Here is a 19,312-nt window from a genome sequence, read left to right on the forward strand (position 1 = left end):
TTTGTGCTTGTTTTAATTCAATTAAAAAAATTTTTTTATGAATTTAGTACAATATTGGACCTTACACATGTCAGTGTACAAGTTGCTGTTGCTGACACTTTGGGACAGGTCCTTGGATTTAGATTTAATCTGTGCCCACCACTGGCTATTTTTGTGGTGCAGTACCTATACCCTTGCTTTTTTGCAGTTCTAGGAAGACTGCTCCAATTGGCTTTGCCTGCTTTTACTCTGGCTGAAAGATGTGTGTTTTAGAAACCTAGAGATGGGCAAGTGTTCGCTCTGGGAATCTGGCGATATGTTTTGTCTTCTAGCATATTTGGCTTGGTGTATTGTTAAGTGGGTGGCTGTGTTAAGGCCCCCTCCTTTGTCTTTGTCTGATATGCACAGGATTTGGGGAAATGTATTAAAAAGGAAATGGAAGGTAATGTGGCATGGTAGTACAGCCATGGTTCATTAGGCCAGATTTTTTTTTTTTTTTTAAGGAAAAAAAATCAATGCCTTAAAAAGCAGATGCTGCATTATAGTATGATAGATTTATGGATCAAAGGGAGAGCTTCATAGGTGATCAGGGCCTCAGTTATGAACTTGTGTTTCTTTTTCTCATTAACATTTTGCTAACTTTCTGTAGTAGCATACAGAAGGCATACTCGAGGAAAATGGCAGGAATAAAAGCAACAATTGGTCACTGTGTGTGTACATAAGCATGATAAAGACCAACTACAGTTTCTTTTTTTTGAGCAAATGAATGATGTACAGACCCCAAAATTTTGTCTTTGCATTTGAACACTTGGACTGAACAGTGTACATGCATTTACTGGTCACCTCATTAAGAACTAATAATGAGCACAACCTCATTTCACTCTTCTGAGAAAAGTCTCAATCAATTTGAGCCCAAATCCAGTTTGAGTCATCTAATGTTTTCTAGTATGGCACATCATCCTGAGAGTAGGCAGGGAATTGTGGGCAGGACCAATATCCTGATAGGCTATGTCATTCAAATGATGCTTAATTGGTATTAGTGGGCCCATTGTTTGTTGAGCAATAATTTCCCACACCATCACCACCAACACCAGCCTGAACTGTTGACACAAGGTAGTTTGGATTTGTGAAATCGCACTGTACTGTAGTAGATGCCAAATTTTGACCATACCATCTGTGTGCCTCAAGAGAAATCAAATTTCATCAGTTTTCCTGGCTTATGCTAAGATGTTTCAATGAGCTTGCGCCTATTTTAAACTCAGGTTTCTGTTCATGACAGACAGAACTGGAACCCGTTGTGGTATTCTGCTCTTGTAGTCTATTCGCCTCAAGTTTTGATGCTTTCCATTTTCTGCTCACCAAGTTACCATAGCCTTTCTGTCAGCTCAATTCAATATAGTTATTCTCGTCTGGCCTCTCTTATCAAGGTCTTCCCCCTGTAGAACTGTCAAATACTTGAGTTTTATAGTTTTTCAAATCATTGTGTCTAAATTCAAGAAACTTGCATGAAAATCCCTGTAGATCAGCAATTCCTGAAATACTCAAACCAGTCTGTCTGCCATCAACAGCCTTGCCATGGTCCGTATTATTGAGATCACTTTTTGCTTCATTATGGTACAAAATGAAAAAATTAATTGAAGAATAACAGAAAATAAATGTCAAAGCTACCGACTGCGTAACAATCGAAGTTAGAACAATCCTTAAAAATATTATTAGAATACAGAATATACAGAAAATGTAATATGAAAAACATGCATTATATTATATTATACTATATTATATTATATTATATTATATTATCTTGAGTGACAGATCCAATCAGCGGTAAGCATTTTATTCGCAAACTAATACCTACCTTTTCCGGTTTGTATCTAACTGGCGGAGAAGTGCAATACAAATTAACAAAATGGAAAACAAATTAACAAATTCAAAACCAAATTAACAAATCCGAAAACAAAATACCAAAACCAAAAAAAAAAAAAAATATTTTTGGGTTTTGTTATTTGGGTTTTTAATTTGTTTTCCGTTTTGTTAATTTGGTTTTAAATTTGTTATTTTGTTTTGGGTTTTGTTATTTTGTTTTCAGTTTTGTTAAATTGTTTTGCACTTCAGGGCTACTGTAAAACTGAGATAATTTTCATCAGAACCCCAGCACTCACCAGCAACATTTCCACCAATTTCACCTGTGAGATTGCTGGCTCTCGCATCAAAACATCTACTGTACTTCTGTCAAAAATTTAGGAGTAATCTTCGACTCCACACTCTCCTTCCAGCCTCACATTAAATCTGTCACTATATCTGCATTCTTTCTTTTTTCGTCGCATTGCTCAACTACGTCCCTTCATCAGTAACAAAGATGCAGAAACTGTCATCCATGCATTCGTCTCATCACGCATTGATTTCTGTAATGCCCTTTTTATTGGTTTACCTGCCAGCTTCATCTCCAGATTACAATATATTCAAAACTCTGCGGCTAGAATACTCACTTATACCAAACGCTCTGTCCATATAACCCCAATCTTGTCTAATCTCCATTGGCTCTCAGTTGTCTACCGTATCAAATTCAAAATTCTTCTACTTGTTTTTAAATCTATAAATGGCTTAGCTCCCTATCTCTTTAATCTGCTTGCCCCCTACATTCCAACCCGTTCACTATGTTCCTCTGGTTCTGGCTTTTTTGCTGTCCCTCGGTACCGCCTCTCTTCAATGGGTGGCAGATCATTTAGTGTTATTGCACCCAAACTCTGGAATTCACTACCACACTCTCTCCGTATTTAAATCTCTACTCAAAACTCACTTGTTTTTTAGAATGTTACACTGCCGATTTGTTAAACTGAACCCCTTTGGCTTAATCCACCTGTCCTCTGCATGTCTGTCTTTTAGGTCTTATTTTGTATTTCCAGTTTTTTTTTTTTTTTGTTGTTGTTGACTTAATTGTTTTTCTACTTCAGTACTTCAATGTCTGTCTGTATTATCTCCTTTTGTTTACAATTATCGTTAAGCGTCCTTGAGCTCTGGAAAGACACTATATAAATGAAAAATATTATTATTATTATTTTTGGTCATATCTGACCAGAGCACTTTCTCCCACATGTCTGCTGTGTTCCCCACATAGCTTGTTGCAAACGGGACTTTGTTGTTCACGGTCGTCATCCTCATGTCATGTCACTCACTCTTATGTTCTTTAGTTACAACCTGATCTGTTCAGTTCCTTAAAAACAATATGCTCATGCCTAAAACTCCTCCACGTTTGGTTTGTTTTTCTTACCAGAGCTGTCAAATGGAAATAAGATGGAAACAGGTAGAAGCCACAGAGAGAGGCACTTGGCAGAGATTTCCAAAAGCATTACCCTTTGAGTGTATATTGGATGGTATTAGATAAACAAATGGCCTCTTGTGTAGACATTGGGGGTCTTGTTGGCATGGCAGTCTGCCATGTCTGTACTATTATAAGATAAAGACTGCCCTGTTACTATTAAATGGCTGATTGAATCAATACCTGAATGAGCTGCTTTACAGGTTGTAGGCATAGAAATCCCGTTCTGCTTCCGATCTGCCCCTGGTATCCCTGTTGCACAGTTCGGATATGGAACTGCACATACAGTATATGACATCATCATCACTGGGTTGATGTCACACACATGCCAAGGCTCAGTTGGCAACGGCTTGTTTAATTTTTGGGGGCCTTTAAACCGAATTAAACCTTCAGCTGTTTGCCAGTATTAATGCCAAATTCCTAATGCAGTCTGCTCTAAGCATCTTTTCGTGAACATTCTAATGACTTTGCCACAGCATGACTAACTGTAAATGCCAAGGCTGTTTATTATATCTCTTTAGTACTCTTTATTATAGACAGACATCTTATTGTTACTATATATATATTTATATATTTTTTTTATATATATTTTTTTTTTCTGCATTTTGCTGCTAGATTGAGCTGATGGGTTGAAAATAAAATGTATTAACAGCTTAAATCCTGGTGTTATGACTCGGGTCAGTGGAAATCTGAGCCTAAACAATCTAAGCCCATCCCTTGAGCCACCCAAGCAAAACATGTAATGCATCTCTGCTGACACAACTACTAATATTCTAAGATATTAGAAGAGGCATGTTTGTGAGTAGTGGAATATACTTGTTTTTTGATTTACCAAGCCAGACTTAGAATCCTCAAATTACAAGCAAATGTCTAGTAATTTATGTAATTAAGTAAAAATGGGCCTGATCATGAGAGACACTACTTAGGATTCGCATTAAAGGACGAGTTGGTACTGACCCCACCAGTGTTTTTTTTTTTTTTTTTTTTTTTTTTTTGTGTATGGCAATTGGAGCTGAGCTCTCATTTTATAAATGTACGTAAATGCAGATATTTAATGATCTAAGTAAGTCCGTGACTTACGGACATTTAAGTTACGAATTTTTGGGGATCCGAACAATTCGCAGAAGTATATAATTATTTGTTGTGGATAGATAAATAGAAACATACTTTATTTATCCCGAAGGAAATTTTTAACATCCAGTATAAGTATGATATAATCTAACAAAAAAAAAAAATCAAGACTTAAGGCCTTGGCCTTAATACTACAAATATTACTACAAGTTAAGTGAGATGTATGATGATGACCAATAATTGAAACTTATTTTAATCCTATTGTGATAATCATGTTGCAACCTTAAACTGTTGCATTCATACCTTTGAATGTACCCAGATCGTTGAAGAAAAGTGAAACTGCCATGAAAGAAGTGAGACTACCCCACCTACGAAAAAAAACATTTCACCCTTTTTATGTTGATCATGCTGAACATTCTTGACAGCTTAATTAAAAACGGTGGTATCATTTCGCATGTACACTGATCTCATCCTTCCTCCTGGCTTTGTTAATGAGTTTCTTTCACTGTGACTATTTGATCACCCACTATTTTTTATTATTTTTTTTTACACTTTTTTAATCATGTCTCCATTATCACTTCTCTTATTTTGCTCTTCCTGTTGTTGTTGCACTTGGCTATCATTCTCGTCATGGGACAACGGGGAAACAGCAGCTCTCTCCTGATCTTAGTGAAAATAAGGAAATTCTCGTTGCATTTACTAATAACTGAGATAGCTGGCATCAGAACGATGCTTTCTTATCATGTTCTTCCAACAGGAGCTGAATGTAAAAGAAGTGAAACAGCAACCAGTGGTAAAGACTATGACAAGTCCATTTCTATTCTGTATTTAGTTTCTAGGTGTAATTTTAGCTGAGATTTGTAGTCCTGTGTGTGGTTTTGTGTACATTTTGTAACTAGCGATGTGCATTGTGTTTTCATATTACTCTGTTTGGGCTCTAACAGTGACGTCAGCACTCAGCACTGCAGAGCATTGTGGAGTACTCTGGCTGTAGAATTTATTTTAATAAAAGACAAGTTTTTCAACATAATTCCTTAATTTTTAATGCCCTTAGTCTATCTGTCAACAAGCTACTAATGCATTGCTGTCTTCACTTTTTCATCAGAAGTAAACCTTCATCCTCATAGGGCTGCTTTCAGGGGACCGAACAGGTGAAAGTCTAGATTAATGGACTAAGATCAGGACCATAAAGAGGATGCTTTAACACCTCAAAATTAGTGCTGGCAGAGTGTTGACAGTGTGGGCAGAATTGTGCGGTCGTGTGTTTTCATGCAGGATCACAACGCACTTGAATAGTAGTCCTCTGCATTTAATCCCAAGTTTAGGAATCACTGTAACGAGCACTGTTAATTGTTGAATCTTTTTCCTGATAATGTACTGGTCCTTGAGAATCCCAGAAAACTGTAAGCATTAATTTTTCAGCTGATGGATGATTTTTTGAACTTTTCTTGGTCGGCGATTGAGGATGTTTCGGTTCCATACTCTGACGTTTACTCTCAGGCTCATAGTGATAAATCCACATCTCTTCACCAGAAATGATTCTCTTTAATAAAACTGTGAATTGTTTCAGCACCAAGTACACCCTCTAACCACAAAAAATTAATGACTGCACGCTCTTCTTTTGTGCAAATCACAAGTGGGGCAGTTTCAAATTAACTGATGTAACACGTTCACATCCGCACAGCAGTGACTGGGGAGACAGTAGCATTGAATGGAAAGTGCTGATAAGACAGTCCATATCGCACTAACCATGGCTAATATGAACACAGGTTGGGGAGAAGGAAAGAAATCTATTTCTCATTAGAAAGAAGTATACTATGTGCTTAGTTTTGTGTCTGCTGGGAATTTATATATTTTTTTTCCTATAAATGATTCAAAAGCTACACAGCCACACAACTCCACAGTAGAGTACAGTAATTTGACATCTTTGAACCTCAGGGTTTATGGTACTGGGACTAATGATGATGCATGATGATAAAAATAGAACTTGCAGTTCGAACATAGTACAGCAAAGTGTAAACTTAGGCTTGTGAGAAATTAATTTGGGATATTTTTAGGATGTACAAGCTTGTTTTTTAATAAGTATAACCAAGTTTCAGTATGTTTGTCTTTGCTCTGTAAAAGAAAGTTCACACGGTTTGAAAGTAATAGTGTTTGCGGTCATAACCTACACTTAATGATTCAGAGCAGGCCAGAGATCCCAGGTGCAGGTCACAAGGGGCTTTGTTCTTTAATGAACAGAGGCCAGTGGTTTGACCTTGGTTGTGTGTGTGTGTTTGTGTGTGTGTGTGTGTGTGTGTGTGTGTGTGTGTGCGCGCGTAAGAAAGGGTGTGTTTTCTTAAATGTTAATTTGTTTGAGAAAATGGGAATGTCTAATTAATTAGGCACTTATTAGTCTGGTGGCATTTTAGGTGTATTAGTCAGAACAACCTTGACACAACCTTAACTACAGTAAGTACTTTCTGTTCCACATTAGACTTAATACATTTCATATTCAAATCTTTTTAATATATAAACTCTTATTTATATCACCCTAAGACTATTTAAAAGTATAAACAAATTTATTTTAATCATTATGCAATTAATTGTGCAGCACTACTTAAATCTGATGGGTGTTTCAACAAGGACATGGGGATGCATGAGACCGTATACTACTGTACAAAAAATGTTTAGACTTCCTTCATATCTTAACGATTTCTTGTAATACTTTTTAGAATATTTGTCAAGATTTTTTACCACAGTAGTTTTTTTTATTATTTATTTAGTTAGTTATTTGATGTTATGTACACCTGCTTCTAAAAAAAATGTGTTGACAATCTAAGGTATAAGGACAAACATAAAATAATAGGAATATCCACTGGACTAAAATGAAATTGTAATAATGGTTTCCATAAAAAAAAAATCTTTATTGCCTTATCTAAATCTATATTAACTGAACAATAACCAGCTTCCTAAAAATGTTTTGAATTTGAGTAATTGTGTCAATACATTCCAGATCTGTTTCTAATCCAACATCAAAGCAAGCGCTTGATTAGATTGCAAATTTAACACATTTAGTTAACCATGTTAATAATTTATAATAAATTTAATCAGAATCTGTTATTGTATGTGGAGTCTGTACTTTTGCTCCATTAGTGACTGTGAGGTGATGCATACTGTGATGTCATACTTTGAACATGTCACAGTTGTTCCTTATCGAATGACTTCAGCTCCATTGTTTCACTTATTTTAGCTTTATACTCTCTCCGAATTAAAATATTTTGTGCACTGCCTAGACTTCAAGTCTGCCCTATGTTGTGTTCAAGTTAATAGACTAGAATGTGATCTATTTATGGAGAAATTATGCAAACCATTATTGGATATTACATTTTAACCACCTTTATCGGTTAATGGTTAATCATTAACATCCTCAATTTAGGTTTATTTGCAAACCACTTTTAACAGTAGACATTGTCACAAAGTAGCTTTATAGAAATCTAGCTGATAAAAAAGCTGATTTGAGACAACAGAAGAAAGCAAACTTAACAGAGGAAGCAGGCTAAAAGGGCAAAGCATCATCTGGGTTATGCTGAAAATAGCTTTTGGTCCCATGTACAGTAAATGAATGACAAACCTTATGTTGAAATATTTCGAAACTGATTGTAATAGCACAGCAGTTTGAAGTCCCATGCAAACCGGGTATAGAAATGTTGATTACTCTTCATAGTTTATGCAATACATTAGAGTAAGTTTTAAAAAATATATACAGTGGGGCAAAAAAGTATTTAGTCGGCCACCAATTGTGAAAGTTCAAATTCAACTTTAGTTGTCACATACACAGTCATACACAGTACAATATGCAGTGAAATGCTTATACGACCGCCAGTGACCTAAAAAAATAAAAGCTTATACGTAAGAAATAAATATAAATAAAAAGAAATACGAAAGAAAATAAATGTAACTTATAAAATAAACTGTACAATAAGGGCATAATAAAAATATTACAAAATATAGAAAAAAAAAGTATATATATAAAATTTGAAAGTGACAATGGTTGTGCAAATATGCATAAAAAGTTACTTAGTAAAGTGTCTTGTGCAATGGTCCAGAAATGAAAATATAAATATATAGTGCAAGTGTGTATGAATGTGTCCATAGTGTACATGATTGTCCAGTCAATGTTGGGAGTTTAAAAATATGTTATTAGTCCTGTGTGGTGGTGTGATTGAGAGACCTTATCGCTTGCGGGAAGAAGCTCCACCTCAGTCTCTCTGTGTTGGCCTTCAGGGAGTGGAATCGCTTCCCAGACACCAACAGAGTGAACAGTCCATTGTTGGGATGGCTGGGGAAGTTCTCCGACTTAAAAAGGTGAGAGAGGCCTGTAATTTTCATCATAGGTATACCTCAACTATGAGAGACAAAATAAGAAAAAAAAAATCCAGAAAATCACATTGTAGGATTTTTAAAATAATTTATTTCAAAATTATGGTGAAAAACAAGTATTTGGTCAATAAAATTTCATCCCAATACTTTGTTTTAAAATAAATGCTTCTTACGAAGCCACTCCTTCGTTCCCCAGGCGGTGTGTTAGGGATCATTGTCATGCTGAAAGACCCAGCCACGTTTCATCAATTTGTGGCTGACTAACTTAGGAGAAGATTATTGTCCGTGCACCAAGTGCACGGACAAATAATCTGCTCCTTAACACCAATAAGACCAAGGAGCTCATTGTGGACTTCAGGAAAGGAAAAAAAGGGTTCACATGAACCCATTCACATCAACGGAATGGTTGTTGAGCTTGTCTCATCCTTTAAGTTCCTGGGGACCACATTTTGTAAACCTACTAAAAAAAAGCTGCTCTGTTGCTGAGCGTAAGGCACTGCAGCGGGTGGTGAAAACTGCCCAGCGTATTATAGGGACCCCACCTTCAGCCATTGAGCACATTCAAAAGAAACACTGTGTGCGTCGAGCATGCAGTATTCTTAAGGATTATGCTAGACCTAAACTGCAGTTCATTGCCTTGTACTTGTACATGTGTAATGACAATAAAGTTAAATCTAATCTAATCTAAATACTTTTTTGCCCCACTGTATATTGTAACATATGAAGCTGTCCAAATGCATCTTTTAAAATAGCATTTTATGTAGTGTAACAGGACAGCACAACAGACTCACAGCAAAGCAGTGCTGTCTGACCTCCGCATCACACGTGCGCTCACAGACCCACACAATTGCCTAGTTTGTCTCTGCTGGACAGGACAGTATGCCATCCTACACAGAGAGCATGACTGATTGCTCCCCCCTGGTCCCTGGCCACGAATGTGCATAGCAGTGACACTTGGGAGCCATTGAATTATTTTTAAGGATCATGTTGTTTTTCTGCTCTTTTCATGTATTTAAGTCTTTCTGTTAAACTCATGTCATTAAATTACATGGGTTTTGTCTTGACACAAGCAGGAGTCAGCGTTCTAATTAAAGCATCATTTATCGATTAGCTTTGCTTGCTGTCAGACTAATGGACTCACTCTTGCCAAGCCTCTTCTCTTTCATACTGTTCATGGAAGCATGTTAGTTTAATCCGTGTTTGTTTCACACTGATTTGCTTTTTTACTCCACTGACCATCTTCTGGTCTCTACATCAGATCCTTTTTTTTAATGTTTCATTTTGTCTGTAAAGAAGTAAAAAAAAAAAAAAAAAAACAGGACTTGTGAACTTTTTGTCTTGCTTCTTAAGTGTGATATCACTGTATATCTCTGGATTGTAGCATACGCTAACCCCCCCCCAAAGACTCCCACCTGTTGTTCATTAAACCAGTCTGTATTTTTTGACAGACAATTGGCAACCTATTCTTTTAGAACATGGTATGTAGAACCTCAAGGGTGCATCAGTAATCTGTAGCAGTGCTGCAGTGTGATTCTGCTCTGCTTACTAGGGCCACTCAATACATCTTTTCTTGGTTGTTATTGCCATGTTGTTCTCTGCATTATGATGCAGCGGAAGGATGCACTACATGCAAATGAGAGTTCTAGATAATCAGAGAAATTTTTGCTGTACTCTGTGGGTTGCTTGCCGGTCTCAGAGGTTCCTCATCAGAGTTCTGTCGGCCTTCTGACAGGCATTCATATCGGCCAGCCAAGATGTTTTATGGAAATCTCGCAGGCCTGACTTTAATAATATCGCCTTAATTATGCAATGTTCAACAATATTTTGTGGATCACAGTATGTAGCAATCTTATCCAAGTAACAGCCTACTATTATATATTTGTATAATCAGATCTAGACTATAATCATTCCATCATTCCCAGACAATAAATCACATTGGAGTTTGATTGCCACCCACCTATATCCTGCTTGCTTGGAGGGCAAATCAGTACTGTATATACATTGCTTTGTTGTATTCATTCTATTAATATACCGTGGAATGCAGCACTCTGCAGCACAATTACCATTTTTAGTAGCCAATTTTACAGCACGAGCTAAACTATGCGCTGAAACATTTCTTACTTTAAAATTTCTTTTCTGCTCAGGGACAGCAGAGTAAAAAGACTACAATGCAGCAATGAAAAAAGATAAAAAGACATCATTGCAAGGTTTCATTTTTGACATCGACATCAGATTGCTTGCTTCAGAACTGTCTCAATCCATACAGAATATGGTGCTGAAATAGAAAGAATGGAATGAGCTGCTTCTTTCTGCCCCGGGCTATGGACACATGCAGGACATCAATCAAATGACATAGTGTCATTTATGCCAAGTTATTTTATGTCATTTAAATAAACAGAGTTGAATTAGCACTGATATTTGCTGACACATTTGTAACACGTCATCAGCATACATAAAATACAGTCATAGTGTAACGCACACAAACGAGGCGTTTTTACATTGTTATTCTAAAATACTGTCGGAGGAGACACTGAAAGCGAATACAATGAGCGCACGTTGTCCAGTCAACGGAAGAATTGCACAAAGAGACAGATGCAGAGCTGTCAGCATTTTTTTTTTTTACTTCCGTCAAATTGTCACGATTACTCTGTTTATCTGTTTATTATTATTGAGAGTGAACAACTTATGAGTTATGCACTTAAGTTAAAAAAGAATTTTAGGTGCAAATTTGTATGTACAGTAAAAGTATTCCTCTTCACATTATTTTTATTATACATTTAGTCAGATATTGTGATATGATTCTTATGCCAATAATTACATTTTCATGATTAGGTTGGGTATTGTTTGAGATTTTTTGGCAAATTGGTAATTTTAAAACGGTACCAGTGACTAAGTGCCTGAACCAATACTAAAAATACTAAGAAAAAAAAAGAGGCACAAAAAATTGGGGATAACATTTAAATTTGTTTAAATAAACAATATATTAAAAGTTTAACGTATACATATTAATAAGTAAATACTAAACACTACATATTTACATACAACCTAACACAACTACAAAAATAGTTGATATTCTTGGTATGTTACAAAGCAGCTTAAAATATCAGCAAGTTGTTAAACACGCTGCATCTTCTGCTTTTAAATTCATCCATGTGTCCTCAAATGTTTCATTATGTTAGACATGTTTTTTTGTTGTAAAATACAACCACACATTAGAACATTAAGCTTTAGCCACTTTAATTTACGTGTTTAGCTTAGCGAGCTTACACTACCATCAAAGCAAATGTTATTACAGCATTCACGTGAATAGTCTTTTTAAGACCATCCATGTGACTTTTAAGTTGGAATTCGGTTCTAGTACATACCAGTTACAGTATATAGGCACCCGTTCCCTTAATAATACCGGGTCTCAGTACCCAACCCTAATCATGATCAGCCATCACAAGTTCTGCTGAGACCATAAAGGATGCAGTAGGAATCTAGTGATCGCAGTTTTTAAATTTTTGATACATGTGTATAAGATTTAATACAGACTAAAGAATTCTGGCCGTTTTGCAACTCAAAGCTAGCACAAACAGCACACTAGAAAATGGCATAAATTAGAGTATACAGTAATATCCATATATAGATTAACCGCAGTTGGACCTTGCTTTCATTCACCAACGCATAACCAACAGTGAAAGAGTAAAATTATTACTAAAGTCAGTCTGGATGCTGAGACATTAGAAATGGCCTTTATCTCCTTTCTCTCTTCAGTTACATCACTAAAGTCAGCACTTCCCACTAAGTTATGTTTTACTTAAATGCCTCAGATGCTGCTTGTTTCTTTTGTACCTCACTTTCTCATACTTGATCTCTAGCACTTTGTACAATCAAAATGATATCAAACAACTCCAAACTGTAAAATGACTATTGTTTTTCTGGGATCAAAATTATATTTTGATGTTTAATCTTTTTATTGATATTATGTTGTTTTTCCCCCTTTCTTATTGTTTTTCATATATTCAAGACAAACGTGTGTGTATTTTAAAGTGTAAAATGCAGAATCTGTTTTGTCTCAGTGAACATTCATAATCTAAAAGAATGTAAAAGCGTATCAATGTATTAAGTTGTGGTGATAATATTTTTCTCTCATTCAGCAGTTCCTTCTATGTTTGTATATTTATCTGAAAAATATGGCAGTATTTTTGTTATAGTCAAGTATGCAGTTTGTGATGGTATGAATTACATTATGTTATGGTGTATATTATATTTTTTTCAGTAGCTACAAACTGTAGCTATACACACTGCAGAGTGCATTTATTACTCGCTTTGTACCTGTACCCCTGTTTGTTTATACAGCTGTTCAGTTGGTCAATCATGTGGCAGCAATGCAGTGCGTAAAATGCAAGTAAAAGTAAAGAGTTTCATGTTCGTATCAAACATCAGAATATGAAGGAAATGTGATTTAATTGATGATTGCTGCAGCATGGTTGTTGGTGCCAGATGGGCTTTCAGAAACTGCTGATCTCCTGGGATAATCATCTATAACAGTATCTAGTTTATGCGTACTGCTATGAAAAATGTTTAAACAAAAATTTTGTCTATATTAGATATATGAGTAAAAATACTTAGATTAGAGCGGTTAGAGCGATCGGGGGAGAAGGGGCAAGCAGGTTCAAGCCAATGTAAAGGTAGACAGTAAACCAAATAACCACTTTTTACTGTTAAGTAGTGTTAAGAAGAAAAGCAAACGGGACCATTTTTTTTTTCCAGAAGATTTGACTTTTTTTCCTATTCTGTTCTTTGTGTAATGAATGCTTCAGTTAATGTGCAGGATTTTTGCACTGTGCTGCTGCTGCAACATAAATGGATGATTGCGTGAACGAGCAGTTATACAGACATTCCTGTTAAACTGGCCTGTAAATGTACATTTCCTTAATTGAAGTGTTGTTTTTTTTTTTTTTTTTTTTTTTTTTTTGGAATGGGAGCTGTCAAGAATAAATGTTTGGAACTGTTCATTAGAAACAATTCTGATCTCATTATAAAAGAATTTTGATCTTGGGTTTCATTACTGTAAGCCTCTTTTTGCAACAGCATGTTGATGTTTTATATTTGATTTTAGCACGGTCTGAGTTTTTTTTCTCTCTGGGTTAACCTGATTTACTTTACAAGTGCACTGGCCTTTAATAAAGCACTAATTTTAAAGTCCCGTTAGGAGCTGAGAGTAGCCAGTTAAAAAGTCTTTAAATAAAAACGCAGAGGCCATCGCTACATTATTTGTTTGATATTTTCTTATACTGAACTCTGATTCTTAATCTTATTTTATTATCATAATAACAGTGGCATTATTCATCAATAAAACACAATGGCAAATCAGGAAGTCTTAAAGGTTTTATAGTCACAGTGTGCCACAGGCCCTGTTGGTGTCACTCACATCATTCACTACTGCCTTGACCCAGCCTCACCTCTCTGCTCCACAGTGGCTTTGCAGCTTCCAGAGGGGCTACAGATGTTTGCCTGCGTGATCGCTGACATTATTGAGAGGTAAGTAAACACAGGCTGACTTTAAAAATAGTCACGTGCCTCCCTCACTGTATACGTGTCAGTTACTCTTAATTTCAAGTATGTACTGTGGAACAAAGCAGAGGTGTAAAGTTGATACACACAGTGTCCAGTTTACAGATTTAAAAAACACCATGAAAGTTGACGGCTGATTGTAATTCCTTGCGGCAACTAGAAGCAGAGTCTGGGTTATGAATTATATTATTTGCCCTCATAAGCCTGGTATAACTGCCTTCCATTTAATTGCACAACAAGCACAAGACTATTTTTCTTTTTAATTCCAGCTTAGATAGAACATATTGCTTATGCATGCCGACTTAGAAAGGGAAACACACCAAGCCAAACCCGAACCGAAGGTTTATGCCAGAGAGGTACATCATATAACACCTTTTTAGCTCCGTTAAAGGGCCCACAGGCATTAACAAGTTTACATGCAAAGTATAGTTTTCGCTATATAACATGCCTGCAGAAGAGATTCTTTTTTTTGAATTTTCCTATTTACTGTATGTTCAAATATACATTATACACATATCCTAGGGATACACAATTTTCATGGGGATTACCTTTTTTGTTCTTCAGTTTATTAAATATAATTGTCTGTAATAATGTGAGCTTAACTAACATAAGGATGATATGAATACTATAAAAAATGTATTTAATATTTTTAGATAATATTTAAACAGTTCATTTAACAGTTTAAATAATATCTAAATAAAAAGTGTTTTATTGTAAGTTTAATGCATTTGTTTAGAAACATTTATGTTTGTCTCGTACAAAAAAAAAAAAACGGTTAGGAGAAAATGCAATGTACACAAGAGTAGAGTCTAGGTGACAAGGTTAATACTGCCACCACCACATTCTTACTATGTAGCATGCCCTTTAAGGGCAGGTGCTGGTGACTAGACACTTTACAGCTGAAAACACTGCACACTTGGCATAATTATGTATGAAGACATGGGAGGAGAGTGGATATGGACCAAATGAGCTGCTCCTAACCCTGTAGCATGTCATCAGTGCAGGCATTGTAGCAGACATTATGGTGCTTACCAATGGGATTGATTAGACTTCTATATGCAGTAAAGTCTTCTGTTGAGGACACCATCCACAGGAGTAATTTCCCAAGCTTTCATAAGTAAGTTACTGGCCTGTGAAAGGACCCCAAATGCCGCACATGAAGCATGCATAAGAGGAGCCATGCTTCTAGCTTTGTGGAGATTCGAGATCCATGATTACCTTCCCTGAGGGCAACCCATGTGCTTTGGCTTTATAACTGTGCAATGGATGAATGCAGTGGAGTGGCATCTCAATTTGTTGAGGCCAATGCCAAGTCAACATATTGCTAATTGTGGTTCTCCCTGGAAAAGCCAGATAGGGTGCATTGGCCCATGACTGACTCTTCCATCTGCTATATGCTTGTCCAGATCTGCTGTCACAAATGGACAAGAGAATCGACACCCTCAGCCAAATCCTCTCCTGCCTGTGGGTTCGGCCTCATTGTATGAATCTCCAGCAGAAGACTGGGCCATTCCCTTAGTTGGAAATTGTTCTGAGAATATTGTGCACTCCATAGGCTGTATTCAGTTTATTGCTCAAAAACAAAGAAAACTTTTCTCCAGTGCCTGATAGGCATTCCCCATCTATTCTAAATATCTATTTGGCTGCAATCTCAGTGTACCACCACTAAGTACGAGATCCCAGAGAAGATGTATGGCATTTCTCTGGGATCTCATAAACTTATGATGATCTTTTTGAAAGTGGTGCGGTGCCTATCCCCAACATGATTCCCAAAAGGCCTTTTGTATATTTTTGGCTAAACAAAGTTTAGAAGAATTGTTGTTATAAGCTACACACATTCTGCATTTGTTTTTGGCTGCTATGTATGAATACCCCAGTGTCAGTCTTTGTCTTATATTGTGTTTATCCATGTGCTTGAGACAGAAAGCAAATCCTCTGCAGCAATGATAATCTACAAATTCTACAATTAAACTGTATTGTTTCCCAAAGCCACATTATTATTATGTAGCCAGCATACTGTTTTTTGTTTTTTTGTCTTTGCCAGAAATATACAGAGGTCTTAAGAGCATGGCGTGGGATCTCCTCTTCATGCCAAACATGCTTAAGGCACATATTAGCCTATGCAACATGATGACTTGCATTTTTTTTTCTAGTGATAACTGGCCGAAAGGGTAGTTGAATAAATTGCCCTGGTAATATGGTTTCCTGGCATGCGTTGGCAGTCAGATGACTCTGGGATGACCTTAATGTCAAAGCACACAAATTTGTCAAATAATCTTGCTTTCCTCTAAAAATGCACACTAGCAGAGTGTTCACTGCTGTGCCTGGCATGTGCCCTACAGTACTTCATTACCGGATGATGGCCATCTAATCCTCAGATCAACAGTTTATCTGGCACAGAGGAAAGATTGAAATGGTCCTTATGGCTAAATACAGTAGAGGTTGGCCCACTTGGTGTTGGAGATCATGGATATTGGCTGAAGACTGGCCAGATTACAGCTCCTGTTATGACTTGCCACTCTAGCCTGGCTGTGGCCTACTTATGGCCATCGCTTAGAGGCATACCAACTGAGGACACTCCTACAGGGGTGTACCCGATGCTGTGAGGGCCTAGTGCTCATTTCTGATCACCTTTCAGGGTAGTCCTAAAGAAAGTCCTGTTCATTATGACATCGTAGGTAAACATTATCAATGTGATCCTCACCCAGGAGTCACAGAACCAAAGTTATTTAAAGACCTTTTTATGTCTTCTCTACTAGCCACCAAGATTCCTTGGTGCTAGCCAAGCAACTACCATTTGAGAAGGAACAATTTGCAATAACATAAACTCCGTTTATCTATTATATACAGTTTAATAGTTTTGTGACATCTACAAAAACACAGCTTTTTAAACTGATATATATATTTTTTTAAATTTATCTTAATGTATTGCATTACCTTTGTTCCGTGCAAATGTGTGACATGCATGATTCCACTGCTCCAATTTTATGAAGTTAAAAAAAGAAAATTAGAAAATCTGAAAATACTATTTTTGCATTTGCATTGTGGAAAAAAAAAGAAAACATAGATTATTGAAGATGCTGATGTATGTTTTTAACCGACATCCACAATTCCAACTTGACAGAGTTCATTGCAACACTGTTTTTACTATTTTTAATTTCACGTTTGGCTGCCTTGTTAAATATTCAAGGGATGCTGGGACGTGCAAGACAGCATGTTTTATGTAATATTTCCAAAACAAAACTGCCAGACATGATGTAAACATCATGGGTCAGACATAATGTATGCATAATGTAACAGCATACTGTTTTTTGTTTTTTTGTTTTTTTAATTTCATGTCCGGCATGTCATTTCCACATTTTTACTGTATCTCACTCAGCCTAATGATTCCAGGGTGGTTACATGGGATTGGGAAGTCAAACTCGGAATTGGAATAAAATATCTACGAAAATAAGGCATAAAACCAATTGTTACTAACAGAAGACATGGTGATGAGACTGAGCTGCAGTAAAACATTTTACTGGTGCAAATGTTTTAAAGAAGGCTGTATGTCTGTGAATGAAAATCCTGGCTGAGGTGGCTCAGAGCCCACTACAGGCTTTGTAAAAATAAAAAAAATAAAAAACATGTTCAGCAAGTGGAATACCTTGTCCCTGAAAATTGAAGGATAACTTGTCGCCAACTTGTGGAACAAACACATTTGTCTGTGGAAACTGTATACAGAGTCATTCACTTCTACAGTACATCCCCCTTGCAGTCCTGACTGCACTTCAAGTGATTTTCATGTTTGGGCCATTAAAGGAGTTCCCTGTAGCCAGCGTTTCAGATGGGATGCAGGCAGTTCAATTATAGCTCCAAGCGTACTAAAGTCTTTTCTACCTTGATGATATCCAAGCATTAGTGAGTTGCTGGGATAAGTGCATTGGTGTAGCAGGGGATTATAGAGAATACTAGCATGAGGACCCGTTGTAGACAGGAAGGGTTAAATGTTTCAGGTTGGAGGCCAGAAACACGTATGCCTGTCTTTCTGTACAGGAAGTGTACAGGAGATGCCTGTCTTTTCTTGCAAAGTAATACATTTTTTTAAGGTTGAATATCTTTACGCTAAGTTGTACTTCTTTTGTTGTCAGCCCAATACACTGGCTATTTAATAATTGGAGAGTGAATTACAAATGAGAAATCGAAAAATTCAGATCAGATAAAGATTTTGTTTTTAAGTTTCTCTTAAAACGACTCCAGCAAGTTAGAAATTAACTAAAAATATTAACTTGTACTAGTAAGAAATATTACATTAAAATTTTATAAAAATTTTATAATTAGGATCTAGTACTGTAAAAGTTTCTAGATCCTAGATCCTTTCTAGAAAAGTTCTTTCCAGCAGTCGATTTAAGGCGCACCCACATTTGTACGCATTAGTTCATTTTTTCCCGCAGAATTCTACACACAACACCTCATAATGACAACATAAAAAAAGTTTACTTGAGATTTTTGCAAATTTATTAGAAATAGAAAAAATTAAGAAAGCACATGATTTGGAAAGGCACACACCTGTCCATATAAGGTCCCACAGTTGACAGTTCATTTCAGAGCACAAACCAAGCATAAAGTCAAAGGAATTGTCTGTAGACCTCTGAGACAGGATTGTCTTGAGGCACAAATCTGGGGAAGGTTACTTTTTTTCTGCTGCTTTGAAGGTCCCAATGAGCACAGTGGCTTCTATCATCCGTGACATTTACATTTGGGCATTTGGCAGACGCTCTTATTCAGAGCGACTTACATTTTTTTTTATCTCATTACACATCTAAGCAGTTGAGGGTTAAGGGCCTTGCTCAAGGGCCCAACAGTGGCAACTTGGTGGTTGTGGGGTTTGAACCTGGAATCTTCCGAACCGCAGTCCAATGCCTTAACCACTGAGGTACCCCTGGCACCCATCCGTGAGTGGAAGAAGTTCGAAACCACCAGGACTCTTCCCAGAGCCATCTAAACTGAGTGATCGGGGGAGAAGGGTCTTAGTCAGGCAGGTAA

At 36.6% G+C, this 19,312-nt stretch overlaps 1 protein-coding gene across 1 annotated transcript in view; it reads left to right on the forward strand.

Annotated features, from left to right (window-relative positions):
- The window catches only part of dph1 (diphthamide biosynthesis 1), a 127,533-nt gene that overhangs the window by 26,585 nt on the left and 81,636 nt on the right, over window positions 1-19,312 (forward strand). The window contains exon 3 of the mRNA XM_053507718.1: window positions 14,191-14,254. Within this exon, the coding sequence (XP_053363693.1) occupies window positions 14,191-14,254 (64 nt within the window). The remainder of the gene's footprint in view (window positions 1-14,190; window positions 14,255-19,312) is intronic.

Source organism: Clarias gariepinus, chromosome 11 (assembly GCF_024256425.1).
Source record: "Clarias gariepinus isolate MV-2021 ecotype Netherlands chromosome 11, CGAR_prim_01v2, whole genome shotgun sequence".
NCBI lineage: Eukaryota > Metazoa > Chordata > Actinopteri > Siluriformes > Clariidae > Clarias > Clarias gariepinus.